The 26,447-nt window shown below is 39.9% G+C and overlaps 1 protein-coding gene across 3 annotated transcripts in view; it reads left to right on the top strand.

The window, feature by feature from the left end:
* Positions 1 to 24,815, top strand: part of LRRC3B (leucine rich repeat containing 3B) — an 86,342-nt gene extending 61,527 nt beyond the window's left edge. For all 3 annotated transcript variants that reach the window (XM_008071819.1, XM_021719472.1, XM_021719471.1), the window contains exon 2: positions 23,554 to 24,815. In XM_008071819.1, the coding sequence (XP_008070010.1) occupies positions 23,714 to 24,493 (780 nt within the window). In that variant the 5' untranslated portion in view covers positions 23,554 to 23,713 and the 3' untranslated portion in view covers positions 24,494 to 24,815. The remainder of the gene's footprint in view (positions 1 to 23,553) is intronic.
* The last annotated feature ends 1,632 nt before the right edge of the window (positions 24,816 to 26,447 follow it).

Raw genomic sequence — 26,447 nt, 5'->3', positions numbered from 1 at the left:
GGGGAGGAGGAAGCTTAAAACTCACATAAGCTCTGCTCAGAATCATTAGTTATAAAGTAATTACATGGCCATATCTAACTTCAAAGCAAGTGGAGAAGGGTAATCCTACCACCTCCCAGAAGAAGGAGAACTGAAAATGTTGTGAAGCAGTAATGACCACACCTCCTTAGAGGTACATAATAAACCCAAAGATAGCATGCAGGTGTGAGGCCTCTTTGCAGGAGCCAGCTTCAGTGTGGTCCTGGGAGAGAGACAGAATTTTAATGACTCTATACTTTTTATTTGCACGGGCATGACAACAGTGAGAGAAAAATGTAGTGGTTAGGATGGATTCTGCATGAATTCAAATCCTGGCTTAATTAATCTGTGACCCTGAGAAAAGGAATTCACTTCTCTCTGCCTCAAATTTTTCACCTGGAAAATAGGGGCAATGATTGTGAATACCTCAAAAATGGCTATAAGCATTACTTAAGTTAGTAATTACGAGATTATCAGAGTAATACCTGATGACATATATGTATTTGCTGATTAAAATGGATATATATATATATATACACACACACACATACATACACAAGTCTCAGAACAGTGTATGGTGGCATTTTATATACATATATGGAGGCACCAAAAGAAGTTACACATTTTAAAAGATGTTATCTATGTATTACTTTTTGAGATTGAATTAAATTACGGTAGCAATGTATAGTATGATGTTCACTCAACTGTGCTTCTTTGACTATCTATTTTCTTTGACTGTCCATTTTCTTTGACTGTTCTGCCTGTCACATGGAGACACTAGCATTCATTTGATTAATGCCATCTTTTGAGCGAACATCATGCTTAAAATGTGAATATATATGTGTGTGCATATAGATACGTATATACATATATATACATATATCTCATTTTTACAAACAACTATGCACTATTTTATTTTGCGACTATACCTTAATTTACTTAGGCAGTTCAATTGATGGCAATTTCCTATAAGATAATTCAGGAAGACCTTGTTTTCATGAATCTCCATTCATTGATCAGTTTTCTGCTTTTCTTCTATCAGACTTGGGGTCTAAATGCACTCTGTGTGTAACGTCATTCAGTGGTTCATTGGGAGAGTATGTCCGGATATGTCCTGCCAATGACCTAGTCCAGTCTCTCAGTTATGATATCCTCATCTGGTGGCAGATAATCTCTAAGATCATATTGCCAGTAGTTCCCTCACACAGAAAATACCATGTTCTTAAGCTTAGCCACAAAAGGTTACTTGCTCATTAGTGGACTCAGTCATGACATAGGATTCTCACAGACTATGTCTCTTGCTTTGCCCAGATAAGGTGTTACTTATTAGTTATCCATGTTCCTTATGAAAACTTCAACACTGCTTCTTTTAATACTTACTTTGAAGCCCAACCTGTGTATTCAGTTCCCGTTTGGGTCATCTATATCCTTTTTTCTCTCCCACATCCCCCACTTCCCGACTTATATGTCTTCTTGGATCTGTTACAACTCTTCTCTTCTCATGCTGTATACCAGTCTCATGCACAAAAGTCAATCTTCAGCTCCGAAGAAGGAATAACCTATATATCCTGGGCGGATAGGCAGGGTGAACAACACCAAACTAGTAGTGACCATAAATGACTGCATGTTGAGATTCCAGGGAAGAAGACCCTGAGGTGGGATGGGGCACCCAAGAGGAAGAGGACCCCTAGACTCAACATGTGTGAATGGGATGGGAAGGAACGGAGAGAGAAGGCGAGCTGTGATGCAGACCTGAAGACAACCTCCACCGGTCCCACAGGTGGCTCTGGTTCTAGACTGGCCCTTTAGAGCTGTCCCAACTTGGGCTGAGAAGAGCAAGCCTTTATCCTCCCCGACTGGTTGGTTGTTGGATGTAGGCTGTTTCTAGGAGGCAAATTGGCTGCCTGCCACAGACAATCCTCAAAGGGACCAACAGTTGAAAGCTCTCTACCACCGGCACTACAGTAACTGGGACAAACCCTTCGCTGCAGAGGCACTTGGTTGGTGTCTCGGTTTCCTCAACAGTTAAAGCAGGACAGGACGTTGGTGACTGTATTCAAACCTCTTACTATTTTATAAGCTCAGAGAAAAAATGACAATTCTGTCTTCTCTAGGGCTCTATCTTCCCCTGCCATTCTACCTGTTGGTAACAGTGGTTTTAGAGACCTTAATGTGCTTTTCTTCCTTTTCATTATCCTTTAAGGTTTTAATACAACCATTGCTTGCTTCTGCTTTTGCTGTCCTTGGCATAATCTTTTAAAGAAATGTCCTCATTTTTGTTTTTGCTGCTATGGCAATCAGTGTGTCCTCTGCATTAAAATTGCTTTAAATACTGTCTCAGCGTCCTTTTCTTACATCCCAGTTGTAAGGGGATGGTATGCTTCCAAACATGGGTTTGTTTAATAAAATTTGGGCTTCTCCGTGTGGCATGCTGCCGCTGAGCATATAATTCCTTTTTCTTTCCTTTGAAGTAGCTGCTGTTCGAAGGAGCTTCCCCCCTCCTCCTTCTTTCATCCCACAGATCGTTTCCAGACAGCCCACTCGATATTGCCTGGCAGCACGGGGGACAAGAATAACTTGGAGAATTGAAACCCACGGAGGAGCGGCAGCCTCCCTCCCCCACCCTCCACCCCCCACCCCAGTGTGTACTTGTGAGCAGAGCTGCTTACAAGGGACAGAGTTGATTCATCTGAATTTCATCTCCCTTCATTTCCTCTGCCTTCCCTCTGGTCCTGGAGATAATGAACAGGGAAAATGACCCAGGACTGGGGCACCAGATGGAATGGGAAGAGAACCAGGGGTTGAAACAATCTGTCATTTGAGTAAGCAAGAATCAGCTCTGGCTCCTTCACCTCCCACAGCCTTATCTTGTCCCACAGCAGCCACCAGACAGAGTCGCTGAACAAGAAGAGGCTTCCCAAGTTGCCTCTGGAAGGACTTGAAAGACGCTTCCTTGCTTGGGCACTAGGAGACACTTTATGGGAGCTTCCATCTTGGTCATCTCAGAAAGAGGTTCAAGTCTTCCAGGTGCATCTGGAGGACATAACCTGGAAGTGTTGTGACAGCAGATGAGTAGAAAAAGGATGAACCTTTAAATATATGTCCACAGTCTTTTCTCAATACCTGAGCGTCTATTCTTTTCTGGTCCACCAGGAAAAATGCCCCTTACAGAGGAGGACAGGCACACATTTTAGATAATGGACCACAGAAAGAATAATACTTGCTGCTGCTTGGTACCAGGGAAGAAAGTTCAGCCTTGTCAGGGAATAGTTGCTAGCACCAATAAAAAATAATGACGGTTCCCATCCCATCTCCATAATCACTGCCTAGAGTACAATCCGATCTTCCTGTGACCAAGACCTCAGTTTCCCTATCATGAGATGAATGCCACATGTTTCTGCAGGTGGACAGACCTCAGTGCCTGCAGCCCTATGATATTTGCCTGGACTCTAGGGTGTTGCAGCAGATGAACACAAGGAGCCCTGGTAGACTCTCAGACGCTCCATCTCCCTAAGGGGTGATAATGATGGCTTTCCTTCTAAGGTGTAGACAAAGAGGCAAGCCAACAAATACTGCCCATTTAAAGTGAAGGACTCACTTCATACAGATTCCGTTCCTCCCTGTCCCTCACTCTCCACAAATATTTTACCTTCATGTTTAGAGTCGGTGTTTCTGAAACTTATAGGCCAGATCAATGTCATAGGCTCAATGAGCACGCATCTGGGACACTAGGATCACTCTTGACATGTTAAACAATGGTGACATCTCACAGAACCTGACCTCCCTCTGACAGTGGCCATCCCTGGGGGGTTTTCTGGGAGAAGAGAGGCATCGTCCTCTTGATCTTGCCACTTTTGTGCATTGGAGACTAGCTTTTCCATTCCCTCAGTGTGACAGGTTCTTGGCTTTTGTTTTGAAGGTTCCCATTGCAGCTCACAATTAGTGGTGCTCTCTCTCCTCTCTTCCTCCTCCATTTCCATATGGACTTCCATACAGATGAGAGGTGACATTGTCTGCATTGTTAAGGGTGCGGTAGCCCACCTCCAGGTCCACTAAGTTCTTGAGAAGCTCCCGCCAAGTTTTCAGCCATTCAGCTCTTCATTGAACAAACCTGTTCTGAGCACAGACTGTGTCTTTGACCCTGAGGCAGCTATGGGGATACCCATAGCCGTGACAGTCAGAGGATCCACAGGCGCACCACACATCAGCTTTTTGCTCTACTCTTTCCAATCCTCCCATCTGTGACTTTGGGAACCCTGAATTGGAAACAGAAAGGGCAAGAAGTACCCATGTGGGTTGTACCTCCGCTTAGACTGTTATTAAATCAGGGAACTGGGGAAACCCTACCAAGCTCACCACTTTCCTGTCCTCACAATCCGTGACTCCGTACAAAGGGGAAGCCACAAGTATGGCAAAAATAACAAACATGGGTTTGCTGAGCTGAATGTGAGCAAAAATTGGTTTAATATGATAATAATTTGATCACAATTTCTGAAACCACCCCACAGGCAACGAAATTTGTGGTTGCATGTTAATAGGATGATGGTCTACTTTTTAAAAATTATGAAAGCATTTAGAGGAAACTAGATGGAAACTTATTTTATCTTGTCTTGGAAATGGCAATCTGTCTTTGGCTTGATTTTCTTAGCTTGCCCTGCACTGATTCCTACCATTTTTACTTAACTTACCTACTGGTTGGTTTACCAAAATGAAATAAATGCTAGGATGGAGTATACCGGTTCTGTGTTATTTAAATGGGTGAGCAAGGAGAAAGAGGAAGTCCTGTTGCATCACGTGAACAATTAAATGAGTTTGGAAAGTTTTATTTGGTTTGTTGTTGACAAAAGCTAAGTCCCTGGGTAGCTGTTAACTTTTCCGGGTGGTTCCCAGAGGAAAATCAACTCAAGGCAACATTATTTTCCTGTGGAACCTCAACACATTGCACAACATAGAAAAGATAAGCCATAATCTCAGTTCAGATTTCCTTTTCTATTTTATTTATTTATTTATGGCATTTTCTTGCTGTGAAAGGAAAATTTCTCTTGGTTGGAATAACTGGGAAAGCAAAGGGCTCAGGTGGAGAATGGAGAGGCAAAAACATTTCTAGACTGTATTCAAGCTGTCAGTTTAAAAAGTGTTGCCCCATTTATCTGTTGACATAATTAAGTAAACAGGAGGCCGCCTGTCTGTCCTACTGTTAGAATTAAATTGCCATTGATAGTATTCAGGCAAATTCTGTGTGTGACTTCATTGTTCTACAAATATTAGTTGATTGTTTTTTTCATTCTTTTTTCATTAGGAAGGACTTAAGTTTGAAGTATTTACATGTGTATATTACATACAAGGGAGAACCCAAAAAAACCCTGGAATTTATTTCTTACAAAAAGTGTGTATTTATTCTTACATATTTAAAGTTCAGTCACCTTCAGAGTACTCTCCATTTGATACAATACCTATTGAGATGCTTTTTCTACTGCTCAAAACAGTTTTTGAATTTGTCAATTTTGATGCCTTTTAGTACCTCTGCTGTTTTTTGTTTCACCTCTTCGACGTGGGAAAAATGTTCTCCTTTCAGGACTTTTTTCATCTGGGGGGAAAAAAGTGTTGCTCGGGGTAAGATCGGGTGAATAAGGAGGAAGGAGCATGGAGGTCTTGTCATTTTCAGTCAAAAACTTCTGAACACTCAGTGCAATGTAGGCAGGTGCACTCATAAATCACCCATCATGAAATGGGCAAAGACAGTGAATCTCCAAAAAAAAATCACTGAAGCTGAATGCAGCCATGCACAACAATGTTAGCTGGTGCACTAATGCAGATGAGTTAATTCCAGTATATATATATATATATATATATATATATATATATCACAGGTTAACCTAAATGAGGAAAGCTTTGACCTTACTTGGTCCCCAGTGTGATCACTGAGAAGGTGAAATTTGAAAATGTACATTAGAGGGCTTAAGAGAGTGAAGAACCTAAATATGAAATCAAGGGCAAATGACATGAAAGTTTGGCATGATTTATACACCACTTGACTTCTGCTAACAGATTGGTTGGGTAGCGATTTCACTTGATTTGATGAATAGTGATTCTGGAAACTAAAAAATATGAGATTCAAAAGAGCTCCTCTAGATATGAGATGATTTTTGACTAACTGACTTTCCATTTTATGCATTATCTATGTCATCTGTCTCCACTCCAAGTCCCTTACCCAGTTCACTGACTCTAACCAAAGCTTTGACTTCCCAATTAGGAAAAATCCAGGAAGGAAGGATGAGCTGAGTGCAATTGATTTCTTGATTTATCTCTAATTGAAGTAAGCATCAAGACATCAGTCTTGGGTCAGCAACTAATTTCATGAGAACTTGTTGAGGCCACAGTTCTGGACAAAGCTCAGCAGGGGGCAAAAGGCCAAAGTGAAGGGAAAGCATCACTTGGCATCCTGCTCTTTGGACCTGGGGGAGGGAGAGATCCAAAGAGCAGGATGGAAGCCCTTTGCAGACAAGACACTGGGTGAGAGCCTCATACTATTTACGTGCTGCCAATAGCTCCCAAATTGATAGGATGTTATTTTGTTTTTGTTTTTGAGTTGGAGTCTCACTCTGTCGCCCAGACTGGAGTGCAGTGGCCGCTCCCAGCCACCGCAGCCTCGACCTGCTGGGCTCCAGCAATCCTTCCGCCTCAGCCTTCCAAGTAGCTGGAACTACAGGCGCATGCTACCACCCCGGCTAATTTTTTTATTTATTTATTGTAGAGATGAGGTCTCACCATGTTGCCCAGGTGGGTCTCGAACCCGCGGTCTCAGGCAATCCACTCACCTCAGCCTCCCAAAGGCGCAGGATTACAGGCTGAGCCACCGAACCCAGCTGATAGGATGTTATTTATTTCAGTTCTGTTTTATTGGAATTGCCAGATATTTCATTTAAATTCTTCACTGAATCTCTAGAACCTCTGTTTCCTTTGTTGGCATCTCTTTGATGTTTTTCTTTGTGTTTGCAAGAGAGCTTCTGAGAGCCACAGAGAACCAGCAAGCACTAGGGTGGCTATACACATATGCCCAGAACTACCTCACAGGCTCTGTTTCCAAGAGTATTTCTAAAACAAGAATCATTCAAAAAGAGAAACAGTTAACACTGTGCAGTGACTGTTGCCTGGTTCTATTCTAAGTATTTTACCTAAGCAACCTCACTTAATCCTTACCAAAAATAGAAGCAAGTACTGCTTATGCATTTTACAGATGGGGAAACAGAGGTAGGGAATCGTCATTATGAAAACTGGGTTTTAAACACACACATTCTAACTTCTGAGTCTCTGCTCTTAAACACTGAGCTGTGCTACCAGAGCACTGACTCCCTACTAGGTGCTATGCTCAACACCAGGGATATGTGAACAAACAATATTTAAATATATTATTCAGATTTGACCTTAGACTTGCATGAATATCTTTCAACTGTGTATCAGTTTTTCTGGGCTGCTTGGAGGTTACCATAACAACATGGAACATTATTGACTGTCACAGTCAGTAAAGTGAATGCAATAATCTTTTGTTAATGACAATGAAGCTGTTTGATGTTTTTCAGCATTGGGCAATTACATTTTTAAATGAAGTTTTTAATATACTCTTATTAAGAAGCATACTCTTCTGTTGTTTGTTAGTATGTATGTGTTAAACAAATATTAATCAGGGTTTGTTAAAAAACATATTAATTTATTTAATTGGTAAAACAGACTTGTGTATCAGTTAGCTTTTGCTACATAACAAGTATCCCCAAATTCAGTGACCTTTATTATTGTTGACAATTTATGAGTAGATTGGTGATTCTTCTGGTTTTGGCCAGACTTACTCATTAGTCTGTGATCAGCTGAAGATCATATAATTGGTTCTGATTATATAGGTTAGGTTTTCTCCTATGTTTGGAGTGTGGCTGGCTCTAGGTTGGGATACCTCGGCTGGGACAGCTGGCTTCACCTTTATATGGTCTCTTATCATCCGGCAGGCTGACCAGGGCTTATTCACATAGTGGTTTAGCAGGGTTCTAAAAACAAAAGAAGGTGCCTTTTGTCACTTCTGCCTCATGATATAGTCAAAGCAAGTTCCAATCTAGATTATATTCAAGACACCACCACTTGATGAGAGGAGCTTTAGATCATGTTGCAAAAGAGCATGGACAATACAGGGTGAGGAATCATGGAAGCCAGTTTTTTTTTTTAGTTGGAGTCTCACTCTGTCACTCAGACTGGAGTGCAGTGGCACGCTCCCAGCCGCGCAGCCTCGGCCTGCTGGCCTCCGGCGATCCTTCTGCCTCAGCCTTCCAAGTAGCTGGAACTACAGGCGCACACTAGCATGCCTGGCTAATTTTTGATTTATTGTAGAGATGAGGTCTCGCCAAGTTGCCTGGGAGGGTCTTGAACCCACGGGCTCAGGCAATCCACTCACCTCGGCCTCCCAAAGCGCTGGGATTACAGGCTGAGCCACTGAGCCCAGCTGGAAGCCAGTTTTGAAAGCAGTCTACCAAACTGTGTGAAATAGGTATTAGCATACCCATTTTATAGATGAACACATTGAGGTCCAGTGTTAAGCAGCATGCCCTAAAAAAAAATCACAAAACTAATAAGTAGCACATGAGTAGCAGTAACCAGCAAGAGGTTAAATAACAAAGTTAGACAAACTTAGGTTGCCTAACTCCAAAACCCCTTTAAAAAAAACAACGGTAATTTAGAAGGTTTTCAAGGTCTTCAAGAGTAATATTATTAAATGATTTTTTTCAAAATAAAAGTGGTGTCTGAAGATGAGGAAATAGCAGAGTCTAAAATTGAAACATAAGAGTTCATTCATCTTCATTTACTTACAGGTATGAACACTTTCAGTCAAGGGACACTTCTTTAATAAAACAAAAAAATGACCCTTAGTAATGGCTATGGATTATTAATTTGTTCATGTCTGCTTGCAGTAGACATTAGTTGGTGTTCGGTGTTTCTCTGTGGTAGCAGTGGTAGCAGTCAAGTGCACCTGGAAATTCTCATTTGCAAAACTTGTCACCTCATAATCTTCCAGAATATTTAGGTAAAGTGAGAGTATTATTATCAGTAATTTAGTACTAAAGGTAGTATTAAATGTTGTTCAATTAGGTCTGAATTCAACAATGCCTTATTCTATGGGTGGTTTCACCATTAAAATGATGAAGGCATGGGGAGGTCTTGGTACTGGGTCAAGTATATCTGGGAAATTCTAAGTTAACAGTTACTTTACTGAAACTGCTCAGAATCTTTAATAAGCTGATGTCCATTGTGACTCTCAAAGAAAATGTTTTGCAGACTTATGAATTCAGAATATCCATTTGGGAGAACTCTTAGACACCAATTTTCTGTATAACCTTTGTAAAATCGGAACGTGATTCTGACCCCTTTGAAGATATATTCAGGGTCAATAGTATTTGTCAGGCATCTTCTGTGAGACAGGAATTATCAAAACAAAATCGCAAATCCATGAAATAGGTGTTATTCTCCATTTATAGTTGAGAAAACTGAGATGCTTGACTTGCCCCAAATCTCCCAGCTGCTATCAGAAATGAGAGTTGAACTTGATTTTGTCTAGCTTCAGGCCTATGATGTTTTCTATATATTTTGCTGAGATTCAGAAAGTTTAAGGCCTGAACTTTACCTGTGCGATGACCACTTGTATCCCTAATCCTGAATTGTACCCCACATCTTTAAAATAAAGTAAATTTTAAAAAATAATTTTAAAAATTTAAAAACTGCCTAGGGTGGCTCAGCTGGTAAAAAGACACACCATGTCTCCTACACTTTCGTATCTTCTGTAATGCCTAACAGAGAATCGGTTCTCAGTCAATGCCTACTGCCCATCCTTTTGTTTGTCACTTAACTATTATGATTACACTCATGGTGAAAAATTACAAAAGACAATATTATAAGATGCAAAATAAAAAATTCTTCTCCATACCTTCATCCTCCAGAACTATCCCCTAAAATTAAGACTGTTATCAATTTTCTGTGTTTTTTAACAATCTTTAAAGCTTTTGCTAATGTGTGTGTGTGTGTGTGTATGTGTGTGTCCTTCTGTTCTGTCTTACACAGATGAGATCTTATATGCATATTTCCCTTCAATGATATGTATTTCACATCTTTTTATCAGGACTTGTCAATTGCTTTATTCATTTTGTTGATGTACCATATTTATTTAATCAGTCTTTTTGTGATGAATATTTAGATTAAATCTAGTCTAATTTTTTTTCTATAACCAGTAGTGCCTCAATAAGAAAAAACTTTATACATATATCTTTGAACAGTTTTGTTTATGGAGGAAAACAAACAGCATTATTTCCCCCAGTGTCTCTTTTAGACTGTTGCCAAGAGAGTGCTATGGAAGCTGTAGATAAACAGTTTTTAAAAAATACATATTTTTGACAACAACAACAACAAAAGACCCTGACCTTCTGGTCTGGTCTGCTCTGTTCTAATCAGGAACGAATAGAACTAAGTTGATGGTGCCAATCAGATGCTTTTATGACCAAAATCCACAATAGCTAATATCAGGAGAGGGCAATTCTGCCCCCTCAAACTGCCACCTTCCCACGGAACAGCTCTTTATGGTTTAGCTTTGATGTTAAGGACACAGATCCTAAACTGAACTGATATAACAATTTGTTTCTCATTTGAAATGTATTTATATATTATGGAGTTGCAGGATACAGTGAGGATTAACTAAATAAGTAGGCTGCATGCAGGTGAAGTTTGGGCTTCTAATTGGCCTTCACTCCTCTGGTAACAGACCAGGTACCCTTTGTGTTGTCTGTCACATGTCCTTCACCCTCCCTCTGTCCCTAGCAGTGCCCCAAGGCTGCCGATTCCACCCTTGTGCTAATGTGACTAGTGTTCAGGGCCCACTTAGAGTGAGAACATGCGGTATTCAGTTCTTTGCTTCTGTGACAGTTCACTTCACTACAATGAGATACAATGAGATATCCTAACTCCAGTAAGGATCACTATCATTAATAAGTCAAAAAACAACCGATACTGGGTGCAGGTGTGAAGAAAAAGGAACGCTTCTACTCTGTTGGTGAGGATGCAAGCTAGTTCGACCTCTATGGAAAACAGTGTCGCAATTCCTAAAAATGTTTCTTACTTTAAAGACATTGCTCATTTTGTTATCAGTGACTCTTCCAGTGATGTGTAGAGCGTGAATGGAATAATTTTGACACCATTTCTAATAGCAAATAGCAAGAGACAACCAACATATCGAACTAAAGAATAATAAGTATTTTGTTAATCATGTAAATACAGAGGGTGCCATAATAAATGATGATACATAAATAATAAATATAATAATGAATGAAAAATATTGAATCTTTGGAAAAAATAAAGAAAAGGACCATTAGAATTGGGGCCATGGGAAGGTAGGACTTCATAGGCTCCACTTTGTTATAGCAGAGAGAAGCCAAGGTGTAAGATGATGACAAGGTTGATAATGATGGTAAAGTATTAGGAAAAACAGTAGCAGTAACTCTTACTGAGAGTTTGTCATGTAACAGAAGCCTTTCTGAGTGTTTTACAAGTGCATGTGTTACCTCAGTTAATCCTCACCACAACCTTGTGAGGTGGGAACTTTAATTACCCTCATGTTCAGATGACAAAACCGGGAAAGAGAGAGAGAGAGAGAGATTATGCAATTAGTTCACGGCCAAGCAATCATCCCCATGTTGCCCAATTAAAACCAAGAGCTTTCTGCACGTGTCTCGTATGGCATTATACTAGTCCTTTATATAGACCTGATATTCGTGAAATGCAGGTTCAGAGAATTACTGCTCATATCTCCTTGGGTTTCCATTTCGTGTCACTCTAAAGGATAAGTCAGACTCTAAATGAATCCTAAGACTTGCCTTCCAGAAAAGGATTTCTTCTCCTTTAAAAATTTTTAAAATTAAGACACAGACTCTCTTCTACCACAAATATTTATTTGAAACACTTTGAAACTTTCAGACATGAGCAAATTGTTAAATTTCTGCCACTTCTGTTTTTCTCCTTCTATATATAGGCAGATAAGTTGTTGTTGTTGTTGTTGTTATTGTTGTTGCTGAAAAATTTTAAAGGTGCAGTTGTCATGACACTTAACCCCACAATATTTCAGCACATACCTCCTAAGAACAAGACTATCTGTATTCTACTTATATAATGATAAAGTCAATAAATACCAGTTTGATGCAATAATAGCTAATGTACAGTCTACATTCAAATTTCCCCAATTGTTCCAATAATATCCCTTCCTAACATTTTGTTTAAATCCAGAAGTTGATCTCTTGTATTGTCTTTAGTTTTGACACCTCTTTTCTTTTCTTGTAAAAACTATAAAGACTGCTTTTTATTGTTGTATTGTTTTATTTTGTTCTCTTGTTTTTGTATTTTTGTTTTTCTTCAATGAACTTTCAGAGTACAGGTCAGTCATCTTATAAAAGGTCTCAAGTTCTGAATTGGTTTGATGCTTTCCTCTTGATTAGAGATTCAGGTAGATATATTGTGGCATGAATAGTATATACTTGATGTGAGAATCATTTTCTAGTTTATTATACTTGAGAAAAAAAGTGTGAGCCTCTCAAAACAAAATGATCTGATATTTTAGGAAAATAACCAAACCTATGATAAAGTATCATCTTTGAAGAGTCATTGACAGTTTTTTTTCTTTAAATTTATTTTAAAGATGTGTGGTATAATTCAGGATTATGTATACAAATGGACATCGTACAGGTAAAGTTTGAACCCTCCTTTGGTACCCACTCTGCCTGGTTTGAGATCAGGTAACCTTTCTGATGTTGCGTTTCCCACTCCCGCCCCCACCCCAGCAGTCTCCCGCTACTGCCAGTTCCTTGCTTATAGTATTATAGTAAATGTTCAAGGTCCGCTCATGAGTGAGAACATGTGGTACTCTGTTCTTTATTTCTGTGATAGATCACTGAGTAATTTTGACTCTAAATCCATCCAAGTTGCTGATAGTTTCTGAAGTACATTTTATTTTTATCTTCCTAACTATGGGACCAATGAGGTGGATATTATTGAAGACAGTCCTAGGGCAACTAAGGTACTTGCTAATTTCCTGGAATTCATTTCTTGGGAAGCTAAGATTTGAATCCAGTTTCTGAGTCTTGGTTTTGGATCTCAATCCTACACTTTTCTCACCAAGTCAGTGAATATTATCATAGCATCCTGTGTAAGAAGGATGATGCAAGGTTCAGCAGGATACTTTTTTTTTAATGGTAGCAATCACTTATCCTACTCAGAAATACAACTGAATTCAGCATAAGTTATGACTTTCCAAAGGCAGCTTGCAAATTATCCTGGCCTCTGATAAGTCTCTGGGAGCCTACATTTATGTAGGTTAGGTGTTAAAAGTTTGCAAAGTTCTCACATTGTAAATGTCATAAGCATTTGCTGGGAAATAATAGTAAAGAAGCAGAGAGAAACCAAGATGGGTGGATTCCCACTCAGTCTCCCTACAAACTTGCAACACGTTGCATAATAAATATGAATATTAGCAGAGACATGGTGGTGTCTTTAGTCTGTGCTCAGTAACCACAGATAGATGAATGCTGCGTTCAAAAAATTGGGTTTAAAAAATGTATTTTATTTTCCTGGTGAATTCTTGGGTAGAAAGAACTCTTAAATTCACCCTGGGGATCTAAAAGTACTAGATCATGTAGGAAGGAGGCAATGTGTTCAGAAGAGTCAGTTTTTTTCCCACTATATTGAGAGTTTGCTTAAAGATTTATTTTGAGAAATAGGTTTCAGAAGAGGAGAAGCAGTGCCTAAATGGAGTAAGATCTGCACAAATGAATTTCATGTCACTTTGATAAAAGTGTTGTATTAATGAGGCCTTTGAGAAATTCTAGCAGGAGAAGGGGGCCGTCTCCCTCCTTGATTTTCCCAAACTTTGCAGAAAGATGTCAACAGAGGGCTGGTCTGACATTTGAAACTCAACCCTTGTGTTTACAGGCTCTCCATACCAAAAAGTAGCCAGGAAAAGAGACACAAATCAATGCATGCTGAATGGGACATGTTGTGAAGGACATCTGGGATCCAGGTTCTGTCCTTCTACTAACCAGTTGTGTGACCTTGAGGAGTCACCAGTTATAAGACTGTACCAGAATAAGACTACTGTGTATGCCTAACAGGGATGTTCAGAGATAATCAAATAAGAGCTTTTCTGTGAACCTGCCCCACAAGCATCTCAAGCAGTTCACAAATGTAAGGTGAATGTATAATTTTACAGCTTTTGACTTGGACGCGTTCTGCATCTTTTCTCTCTCCCTCCCACTATCCAACCAGTCTTCTTTCAGCATTCAACTGTTCCCTCAGTGCAAAATCCATCTTGGTCCTTATTTCCCATAGGGAATCAATTAAGAAGAAACAGTTTTATAGTTTAGCTGTACAATGGCGTGTGGTGCCATATCTTACCACACATGCTCTGGAACCAAAGGACTTGAGTTAAAGTCATGCCTCTGTCACTTGGTAGTTGTTACCGTGGACAGGTTATAGAAGCCTCCATTTTTATCTGCACAGTGGTCACGATTGCTATCTTGTAGAGTTTTTGTCAGAGTAGAGTGAGGTAGCATACATATAACCAGAGTAAAATGCAACTTTACTTTTTGCCTCCACTGTTTCTTTAATCTCCATCCTCTTGATCAGCTTTCTCTAGTCCTTGAATTGCAACCATTGGTCAGCCCCGCTTGGTCTTAGATAGTAGATTGTCCTACCATTAGTTTAAGTCACAAACTCAATTACTTTATAGCAAAGTAAAATTAAATATGATCATGTGTCTAGTCCAAGAGATGAAACAAAACTCTGAATTTCATTTGATTTTTAACTGTTCTCCCCTTCCCTTTATTTCAGGTGCAAAGGGGGGCAGATAGTGGTGGCTTGACCCTGTCCTTCCTAAATATCTCCTTTCTGCCCCTCCTTTCCACCGTACACCCAGGTGAGCATAGCTGGATGGCAACTGCTCAGAGAGGTAAAATGAGTTAAGAGAATTGATGGATTCTGGGCCTAATGATTCCCTCTGGAGGCTCTTTCATGCCAGTTCCACCCCCCACCCACCATGACTCCCCTGACTCTGGCAGTAAACAGATTCCAAAGGTCACATCCCCAAAATCTAAACATCTACCCTACAGTTTCTTGTTTCTGGAGTCCTTCTGCCCTACAAGGAATTCTATCTCTTTCCCCCTAGCGACTATATAGTTCTCCATCTCTTATTTACAAATTCTGGAGGTGCAAGCTCTCCCTAACTCCATCTCCAAACAAGTGAATCTTGTCCTAGAATATTCTGTCCTCCAGCTTCAGGAGTCATTTAGTAAATTCTGTCATTTTCTTGGAGAGGTTATAGGAGAGGAACCTCTTGACCCTTTTACCTTCAAAGTGGGCAAGGAGATGTTAGATCCACAGAACATGTGTCAACCAAGCTTCCTAGGGTAACTTAACCCCTCATTTTGGAATTCTATATCCATTTAACTCGGAACCTAGTCAGAATTTTAATTTTACCATCCTTCTCGATGAGTTCATCGCTTAAAAAATACCTGACATGTAATAAATGCCAAGTAAAGAATGACTGTGTTATGATGACATAAGAATGGATTACAATTTATTTCAGTAACTATGAAATGCTTACTCTGGGCAATGTGAGAATATAAAAATGGATAAGATATTGACCCTACCCTCTGGAGGGTCATGGTCTAGGTCTAGTGGTGGAGAAGATAAACTGATGTCTTTAATTTGAAGTAGAAAATGATAAATAATATGGTAGAGGCTAGGATCTTAGAGAAGGGAGAATTTGGAGATTTCAGAAGCTTCCTGTCTTAAACTTCTGGATCTTCAACCAGAGTATTCTCCTTTTAAATATAAGATCCTCTATTCTTGTCAGTTCATATCTTTGACTAAATGATCCCAAATGTTGTTATTAATGGGCCACATAAGTGACTCATGGGCCAGATATTTATAATTGGATTTGAAATCAGGAAGACTATTCTAAGTTGCAGAGATCTTCTGTTGTTGGATTGTTTTCTATAAATCCCATCTTGTGGGACGAAGCGCTGCTCATCTTCAGCTTCTCCTCATTGAGCTGTGCTTATTAAGCTATCTTTCTGTGTCTGTGCAAGGAAATGCAGTGGAAGATACAATTGTAAAAGGAGGTCATTTTAAGTCTTAGGGAGTCATCAAAGTTTTTTGCCTGGCAGGATGACGTGATTGAGGGTGTTGCTTTAACCTGACATGAGGAAGCAGAGAGAAACTAGACACTAGCAGTCCAGGAAGGCTTTGGCTCTTACAGAACAGGATGAAACAAGTTTGAACTAGAAAAGAGGCAATGGGAATGCAAAGCAAGGGACAGGGAGAATGAAAATAAAAAATTCTCAAGAGATAGAGAAAGGAGGGAGGCTTAACAGTGGATGGGAGAGGTCATTGGGTGGAGAGGAAGTGAGTGAAATTTATGGTTTACTTCTAGGTACCCCCAGTTGGGGGCCCTGATGGAATCTTTCTGTAGTAGGTGGCTGTGAATGGAAATGTAGAATTAAAATTCATGGCAGAACTCAGTGCTGAAGATGTGAATGGAGGAGTTGTAGCTACAAACTTGGTCCCAAACAGCAGCAGTAAAAAAAATGACCCATGCAATTCAGTCACCTGAATTATTCAGGTGCCAACTCTTTTTTCCTAGTTATATTGTTCCAGAAATACAGCTTGATTGCTTGTATAGCTCATACTTAGTGTCTAGAAAATCTGCTCACATAAGGAACTCAATATATAATTTCTACAATAGACTATAAAGCTAATTTTGGACATATTGCATTAAAAATATCAACTACATGAACTGTGGGGTTTATGGAGATAAACAAAAACCACCCAAATGAGAACAAGCAAAAGCTATTTCTATATATTCTGGGCTTTCTGCAGCAAGAAAAGCAGTCACCATCCCTTGTATTTGGTGGAGAGTCTCAAAGTCAGGCAGGAGAATGTAAAAGCATTATCATGGGAAAAGAGGAAGGCTTCAGGTGTGCCCTGATTGAAGGCTGTTGACACGGAGAGGCTGGAGGTGGGCTGACTAGAAGCAGGTAGCCCATGTGACTGGTTGGGGATGCAGACGTGGAAGTCTCTGATTGGTCCTACGTTGAAAGCAGGGTCAAAAATTAAAAGCCATCAGCTGTGAATCAGGTCCTGAGTGGTTTGGGCCATGTGATACAGAGGTTTAGGTTTGTTATCCTGGGCTTGTTGTGGCAGACAGTGGGTCCGAGTTCTATTTTTATACACGGTTTGGCCATTGTCTGTTTGTATATTCAGCCTCTTGTCTTGAAACATGTACTGCTTTTAAAAATTCATTGTCTTATCATTTGTCTTTCCCCTCTTGGCCACTATGGTCCAACTCTTTCATGCACTAAGCAGTTACTTTCTGAGGCATTAAATTTGGGTTCTTTTTTTTTTTTTTTTTTTTGCTAATTCCTAGTCCTTTTGTGTTATCTTTTTAATTTTTATTGTATTACACATAAACGGACCCTGAACAACTGTCATAATACTGTAAGAAAGGGATTGGCAGTGGTAGGAAACTGCCGGGGGGCAGGGGGGCATATTCATCAACGAGGTGAACTGGGCATCAAAGGAAGGCCCAAACTTTATCTGTACAACGACCATTTGTATACCTAACCCTGAATTGTACACCACATCTTTAAAATAAAATTTTTTTTAAAAAGTAAACTGTTAGATGAAAGAAACTAATTAGTTAAAATATCTTATCAAAATAGGTAGAAATAAAAATTGGAATGTTTTTATGAACATTAAACTTGATTCTGTAATTTAAAAATTCAAAGAGAATGCTAGTTCCAGATAGCATTGCTAGTAAATTCTACCAAATATTAAAGAAATATAAATAAATAAGTTTTTATTATAAAATGAAATGCACCTTTATAACATAAAAAGTTAGAACCATACAGAAGGTTATACCATAAAAAGCAATTATTCTTCCTGATAGCCCTTTAATTCTACTACACACTCAGAGTTTGCCATCATTAATAGTTTCTGATATATCATTTTGGAAATGATCTATGCATATGTAAGCATATTAATTACATACTTATATTTACCTTCTTTAAATGTTATTATGAGTTCTGTTTTTCAGGTTGGTTTTGGGGGGTCATCTTTGAACATCTTTACATTAGCAAAAGCTTGTTCTTAAATTTATAAATTTTGATAGATATTTCCCAATTGCTCATACACAAAAGATGCTCCAATCTGTCTTCTCATTCAGTGTCTGAGAATGCTTTGTTCTTCACATGTTCATTGACACTGGTTATTCTTCCTAATTTTAACCTAGATGATAGGTATTTTAACTTGAGTTTATTTTACTGTTGGTTATATCAAGAATCTTTTCATATGGTTTACTTTTTTAAAAATTTTTTTTTTTTTGAGTGAGATTTGTCACCCAGGCTTGAGTGCAGTGGCCTGATCACAGCTCACAGCCTCGACTTTCTGGCTCAGGTGATCCTTCCACCTCAGCCTCCCAAGTAGCTGGGACTACAGGTTCACACCACCTCACCCAGCTATTATTTTTGGTTTTTGTGGAGGTCTCACTGTGTTGCCTAAGCTGGTCTCAAACTCCTGGGCTCAAGTGATTCTTCCTCCTAGGCCACCCAAAGTGCTGAGATTACAGGTGTGAACCACTGTGCTTGGCAAGGATATTTTCCTATGGTTTATACTGTATACATCGTATACATTGTCATTTGTATATATTGTTTTCCTGTCCATTTTTCTTTCCTTTCTCTTTTTATTTTTCTAGAGACAAGATCTTGCTATGTTGCCCAGTGTGAACTCAAACTCCTGGGCTCCAGCATTCTTTATGCCTCAGCCTTCTGAGTAGCTGGGACTTCAGGTTCATGCCACCAGGCCCAGCTCTCTCTTTTTTTAAAAAATTGAATTAGTTTCTCATTCTTTTGTGAGGACTTTTTGTATATTAAAAAACTTACCCTTTGTTTTGCAATCTGCTCTTTGCCTTTGTGTATGGCCTTAACTTTTTGCCATACAGAAGTTTTAATTTTTAAATAATTGAGCGTAAGAGTTCCCACCTTCCCCATTGGTTTGAATTTTGTGTTGTAAATCAAAAGAACTTCTTCCTTTTTTTTTTGCTTTTTGATCAAATCCTCCTGTAAATTTTCACAGATCGTATTTGGAAGAATTTTTTGTATCTGGCATTTCTTTCTGAATTGGTACACTCAGCTATCTCAAAAGGGTTAGTAAAAGGGCTAGAATCTTTGAATGTCTCTGAGTATCCTTTAATTGTGAGAATGCAGAAATGAGAAGCAAGGCAGAGGTGTTAATCAGTCACTGAATGAACTATCTTCTCACTGAATGAACATCCCGCTAAATGCACTGTTTGTTTCTTCTGGAAACAGTATCTGTTGGGGTTGCCGCCCAACCTTGATACTAATTGCTAGAGCTCAGAAACCTCTGTGGCAGGAAAATGTAAGACATGAGTCTGAAGAGAAAATGTTCCACTTGTGGGGCACAGCCCGTACCCAAACACCATTTGCAGAAATCCCATGGCTTCCTGGTTGACCTGGACATACTTAAAAGGAATGCGTGAATGAGGAAAAGTTAGTCCAGTGAGTCAAGCACTACAGAGGGAGAGTTAGGAGGTAGAAAAGATGCTGTTTAATTTGGGATGTCCCTTTAGTAGGTCTTGTTCCTTCTCAGAAGGACAAACAGTGACTGCTGTTCTGTTTTTGCCATCACCAGGGTGACCCCAGCCCTCCTTTATGTCCTAACCACTGACTCTGAAGTTAGTAAGGAGGCATTCTTCATGCCCAGCAGCATAGTTTGTTTACTTCCTTGGGTTAGAATATAGGCTTGATTCCAGGTAGAACAGGAGGGAATTTCAGATTTCCAGGCTCTTCTTTAGCTCTGTCCTCTGCCAGATGATAGCCAGTGTCAGGAGAATATCCATCTCTTTTTCCCTGAGCCACTTCTCCCCATATCTTCCTTTTTCAACAGCCACTGTGAACCTATCCAGCAATTTAAGACAATGTCACACTTATCATCTCCTTGGAAACTGGCAATTCAGTATCATGAAGTGGAAAAGTAGCTATTCCACCCTCCCTAGTGAGGATGACCTTGATGTGACATCTTTGACCTTGCTGTCTGCCTCCTGGACATCTGTCTTAGTCGAATTGTGCTTCTAAAAAACAGAAATTTATTCTTCACAGCTTTGGAACCTGGGAAGTCAAAATCAAGGTGCTGGAACATTTGATGTCTGGTGAGGGTCTATTTCTTGGTTTATAGATGGCCATCTTCTCGCTGTGTCTTTACATGGCAGAAGGGGAGAGGGGGTTCTCTGGGGCTTCTCTTATATGCGCACTAATTCCATTCGTGAGGGCTCTGCCCTCATGATCTAATCCCCTCTCAAAAACTCCACCTCCAAATACCATCACATTGGGGATTCTATTTCAACATATTGATTTGTGGGGGACGTATATATTCCGACCAGAGAAACATCCAAAGGTTCAGTTCTCTACATCCTGCATTCTTTGTCAGTTTACCTTGGCTGAGGATTAAGGCTCTAGAGACTGAGTCACAGTGCCTCAGCAATCTAACCAATCCCAGAAGGTTTTATTCTTCTTTTATCAAACATCATAGAGAGAAAATGCACCACTTAGTTTGAATCCAACCTCTTTGAAAACAAGGGATACTCTGTATTTGTATTCCTAATAAGTATTCCATCCAGTTCCTAGGTGGGCCATTTGAGGCATGACAGATCCTATCTCAAGAGGGATTGCCATCTGATGTAGAGAATTCGAGATGTGTCCTAAACATTTCTTATCTGTGACCATAACCATTGGACAGATCACTCTGTAGAAACCATGACTAAGTTTAGAAAAGCCTACTGAGAAAGAGTTTCATTATTCCTTCCTGCTCCTAGGAGCCTGCACTCAAATGACCCTTTCAAAGTTCACAGAGTTGACATGTAAAATCAGCAGATAGTTGATGAGCCCATGTTTATGTGAAAATATTAATAAAAATAACTGGCCTACAGAAGAAAAAACACAACTAGACTTCCAATATTGTGTTGCTTCTTTATACAACCTATGAACCTATACTCCTATGTTAGGAATGTAACTAATGATACTAATGATAGCTGACAAGCATCAGGCCCTTACTACCTATTTGGCACTGTGCTAAGTGGTTTACATAGATTATCACATATAATTCTCAAATCAGCATTGCAATTAGTTGCTTTTATAATCTCTGTACAAAGATAAGGGAAATGAAGTTGGGAGAGGTTTCAAAACTTCCTCAAGAGCACACTGCTAATAAGGATTAAAGCTGGGGTACAAACTCAGTGTATTTTCCACTTTGCAATTGCTTGCTGTTGTGCGCAGGAGGCAGAAGAGAGTCGCGACCCTCATGGAGCTTATAGTCTGAATTAGAGAAGACTTTCGACAGATAAATTATTCTAATCAATTTCAGGAGAAATGTGACGTTTCTTGCCGAAAAAGGCTTGCCACCTTTTAGAAGGTTTTAGGCTGATCGTATCTACCTAGTGGGTGGAAGTCACTTGCTTGATGTTGAAACCCTTTATTTTCTCCAATTGCATTCTCTTCTCCTACCTCCTGTGTCTTCCCTGTGCTCTCCTCCTGGCATCCTTTGCCTTGTCGTCCTCCTGCTCCTCTCTTTTTTCTCTGAGTGTCTTCCCTTCCACACCTGTTTATGTTTTCTCTTTCCCTTCTAGATAATTCCTAGAGTCCCCAAATGTCAGTAATGGTTTTGAAGAGGGGAAAAAAAATGAAAGGAAAGGCACTTTCACTGGAAATGAAATGAGCTGTTGATGAATGACTTAGAAAACCTAGGGGTCCTTCTTTAGCATTCTCTGGCATTTAAGGAACTCAGGATTCCAAATGCACATCCACTCCACTCTGCTGCTGTACATCTCATTTTCCCCCCCATGATTAACAACCCAATTCATTATGTTTTCAGCTCACATTAATCTTCTCTTCTGTGAGTTTGGTAACATTTGGAGTCATTTCCCTCTGTATTTATCCATCTGGGATCTTGATAAAAGATAAGTTTGCAGAAAGTCATTTGTTGCTCATGCAGAAAGTTGTTTGTTGCTCACTGCTGTAAGAAGACTGAATATTCTCCTTGTTTCTCAGATCTTGGAAGGGAATCTTCTCAGTCAAGCATAGATTTCCTCCACAACACAAAAGCCTCCCTCTCATGAGCTCCACAGAGTCCTCAACTTGCAACAATGTCCACAGTGCAAGAAATTGGGCCTCAACATAACATCATTCGAAATCACAACAAGCAATGCTTGCTAGACCCTGACTATCCTCACAGAGCAGATGGAATTGGACGAGAGTGGTGAGGATAGTGGAAAGAGTTGTGAGATTAATGAGTCAGAATGAAGACTTTGGCTTGAGTCCTGTCTCTAGACCTGCAAGCTGTTTGACCTTGGGCAGGTCACATAATCTCTCTGAGATCCACTCATCTCCTCTGTGAATTCACTCCACAGATGTGCTTGCCTCTCTACATTGGGAAGCAGTTTTGAGGGTGAACTTATATTCTTATTTCTGCTCTCTGCTGTTGCATAAGCTTCACAACCTTACTCATATCATTTAATTTCACAATTTCTATGGCCTCTACCACACAGTATATGCACACATATGCACGCACACACAAAAACACACGCATATTTGGAAAAGGAAAAATAGTCTATTGAGGAAGTCATCGAGGCTAGAATTTTTTAATTCTCTTATATAAAAAAAATCTTGTACATGTGTGTCACATTTGGAGATCTATTGGGCAGGGGATATTTTGTATAGAAAACAGAGAGAGACTCCTTTGGAAATTCAGTTAAAGGCATCCTCCCAGGTCTAATGTAATTTCAGGAGGTCACAAGGGAGGTAGCTCTTCTGGAGCGTCTTGGTTGTCAACCCCCGGCAGTACTTTGTTGTGAAGGTTGGAATGCATTTATTCTTTTCTTAATTCAAGTAAGCAGTTTCCTTCTAGACAACATTCCAAATTGGGCATCTATTCAAAAGCCATGACAGATATTCCTGTCTATGGTCATTAACCATGAAATATAGGTATTATTTCTCATTGCTGCCCAAGTGCAGGGCTAAATTGCATTAATGCATCTGTTATTGTAGAAAGGGTGAAAAGACATGATTAAATTTTATTGCTGTAGAATTAGAAGGGGTCCAGGATGTGAAGAGGAACTGTAGAGATGAGATAAATAGGAAGTGTTTGGTATAATTCTGCACAACCCAAAACAAGGTAACAGAATTTGGAAAGGCTTTCCTTTATTGACACTTCTCTCTCCCAGCACCTGGGATTTGAGCAGGATACTCCCATTTCACAGATGACTCCCAGTGGCTTTGATGGAAATTACCTGCATAACTAACCCTTCTGCCCACATAGAACAGCAGACCCCGAGAGTCTTTAATTGCAATGCACCCCCTTTGCAAAAGAGCTAATTGCATCCATCTCCCTTTCTTCCAGGTGCCCAAGCAAGGCCAGGAATAATGAAGAGACCCATGTGGTAGTTGCAGCCTTTTGAACCACGAGAGAAGGAAATCAACAGTGTAGACAGGGCTGGAACCATTGCCACGCTTGTTGGAGTAAATGAGGAATGGGTTCATGATTATGCTGACATTCCAGCATGAATCTGGTAGACCTGTGGTTAACCCGTTCCCTCTCCATGTGTCTCCTCCTACAAAGTTTTGTTCTCATGATACTGTGCTTTCATTCTGCCAGTATGTGTCCCAAGGGCTGTCTATGTTCTTCCTCTGGAGGTTTAAATGTCACCTGTAGCAATGCAAATCTCAAGGAAATACCTAGAGATCTTCCTCCCGAAACAGTCTTATTGTATCTGGACTCCAATCAGATCACATCTATTCCCAATGAGATTTTTAAGGACCTCCATCAATTGAGAGTTCTCAACCTGTCCAAAAATGGCATTGAGTTTATTGATGAGCACGCCTTCAAAGGGGTAGCTGAAACCTTGCAGACGCTGGACTTGTCCGACAATCGGATTCAAAGTGTGCACAAAAATGCCTTCAATAACCTGAAGGCCAGGGCCAGAATTGCCAACAACCCCTGGCACTGCGACTGTACCCTACAGCAAGTTCTGAGGAGCATGGCGTCCAATCACGAGACAGCCCACAATGTGATCTGTAAGACCTCCGTGTTGGATGAGCACGCCGGGAGACCATTCCTCAATGCTGCCAATGATGCTGACCTTTGTAACCTCCCTAAAAAAACTACTGATTATGCCATGCTGGTCACCATGTTCGGCTGGTTCACCATGGTGATATCATACGTGGTATATTATGTGAGGCAAAATCAAGAGGATGCCCGGAGACACCTTGAATACTTGAAATCCCTGCCAAGCAGGCAAAAGAAAGCCGATGAACCTGATGACATAAGCACTGTGGTATAGTGTCCAAATTGACTGGCATTGAGAAAGAAAGTAGTTTGCAGTTGCAGTAGAATAAGTGGTTTACTTCTCCCATCCATTGTAAACGTTTGAAACTTTGTATTTCAGTTTCTTTTGAATTATGCCACTGTTGAGCTTTTAACCAACACTACAACATGACAGATACTTTTAGTTGAGGTGACCCAACCCTTAATTGTACCCCCAGTGGTATATTCCTGAGTAAGCTACTATCTGATCATTAGTTAGATCCATCCCACTATTTAATAATGAAATTTATTTTTTTAATTTAAAGCCAAATAAAAGCTTAACTTTGAACCATGGAAAACAGAGTGACTTATTGGTCAAGAAAATAGTATAGTCATTCCACTCGCCCTAAAGAAAAACAGACAACCCTTGTGAACTTAAAGCACTATCATAATGAAAAATGTGTTATTAAGCCCTGCTGTACACTGGGGAGTCATAACTGAATTATTGGCCAAGTTAAGCATCTGTCAGGCTTTAAAATACTGAGCTTTACTAGGCGATTATACACAAATGTGGCATCCTGCAGAGACTTAAGTCAGGATGCCTTTTGGTGTTTACTCTTCAAAAATAGGTATAATTCGCTAGAGAGAACAAATACTTATTGTTCTTCTACGCCATGCTGGACAAAACGAAAATGATAAAAGATAGCACACATTCTGTCCTCAAGATTACCTTCTGGTAGACGGGATGGATGACAAATATAGAAATAGTTACACCAAAAAGGAAGGTCCCATAATCATGTGGCATCAACTGTGTGCAAGCATTGTGCGAGGTCTTTGTATACTGTTATTGTGTCTCTAAACTCTCAGGACAAGAAGAGAAAGTGACAACTGCTTTATTTACTTAGGAGGAGACTATAAGTGAAAAGGTTTTAATGAATTGCCAGGTAGAAAGAACTTACATTTGAACCAGTTCTTTCTGTCTCCAAAGACAAGTCCTCATAGTATGCTCCTACTGAGTTGGCTTATAGAGGTATAACTTACATGTTAAAAATGCATCCATGTTAAGTGTACAGTCTACGAGTTTTGAAATATACATACAGCCGTGCATCTGCCACATGATAAAGATATTATATCCTTGTCATTGGTCAGAGGTGGGAGAAAGCACACTGGGTTCTTCGAGCAGGGAATGGTGGGATTTGGGGTTTTAAGATGCAATTATAGATAATCCTTAAATTTAGGTGGGATTTCATGAGGTGATGAGGTAGGGAAGATAGAGGAAGCAGAAGGAACAAAGGGATAAAAGTACAGGGTGATATTTGAAATGAAGGAGTCTATATAGAGAAGATAGTGACAAGGTTGGAGTCATACACTAAGGATCTCTGTTCCAGACTAAGGACCAATAGGAATTCTTACTATAATAGAATATAATATATAATATACAGTAGGATATAATAATAATAGAACTCTTACTATGCACCAATGACTTTCTTTGGATTGTCTTCATTAATTCATACAATTACCCCATGAGATAGTCTTTTCTGAGTGAGGAATCAGAGACACAGGAGTTAAGTAACTAATTTAGGATTTTAGAGTGTATTAGAAGTATTGACCAGGCATGGTGGCTCATGCCTGTAATATCAGCACTTTGGAAGGTCAAGGCAGGAGGATTGTTTTTGAGCCCAAGAGGTTGAGACCAGCCTGGGCAACGTAGCAACAACAACAAAAAAAAATCAGAAAATTAGCCAGGAATAGTGGCATGCGCCTGTAGTCCCAGCTACTTGGGAGGCAGAGGTGGAAGAATTGCATGAGCCTGGGAGGTCAAGACTGTGGTGAGCCCTGATCATGCCATTGCACTCCAGCCTGGGCAACAGAGTGATGACCTGACTCAAAAAAAAGTATACAGATACTGAAATCTAGTCTATGAACTCCAGAAGTTATGGTCCTCTGGCTCACTGGGCTGCCTCACAATCTCGACTTTATTACCTAAAAGT

Source organism: Carlito syrichta, unplaced genomic scaffold, assembly GCF_000164805.1.
Source record: "Carlito syrichta isolate Samal-C Ts95f unplaced genomic scaffold, Tarsius_syrichta-2.0.1 Scaffold314743, whole genome shotgun sequence".
In the NCBI taxonomy this organism is placed as follows: Eukaryota; Metazoa; Chordata; class Mammalia; order Primates; family Tarsiidae; genus Carlito; species Carlito syrichta.
This window is presented reverse-complemented; position numbering and strand designations above follow the sequence as displayed.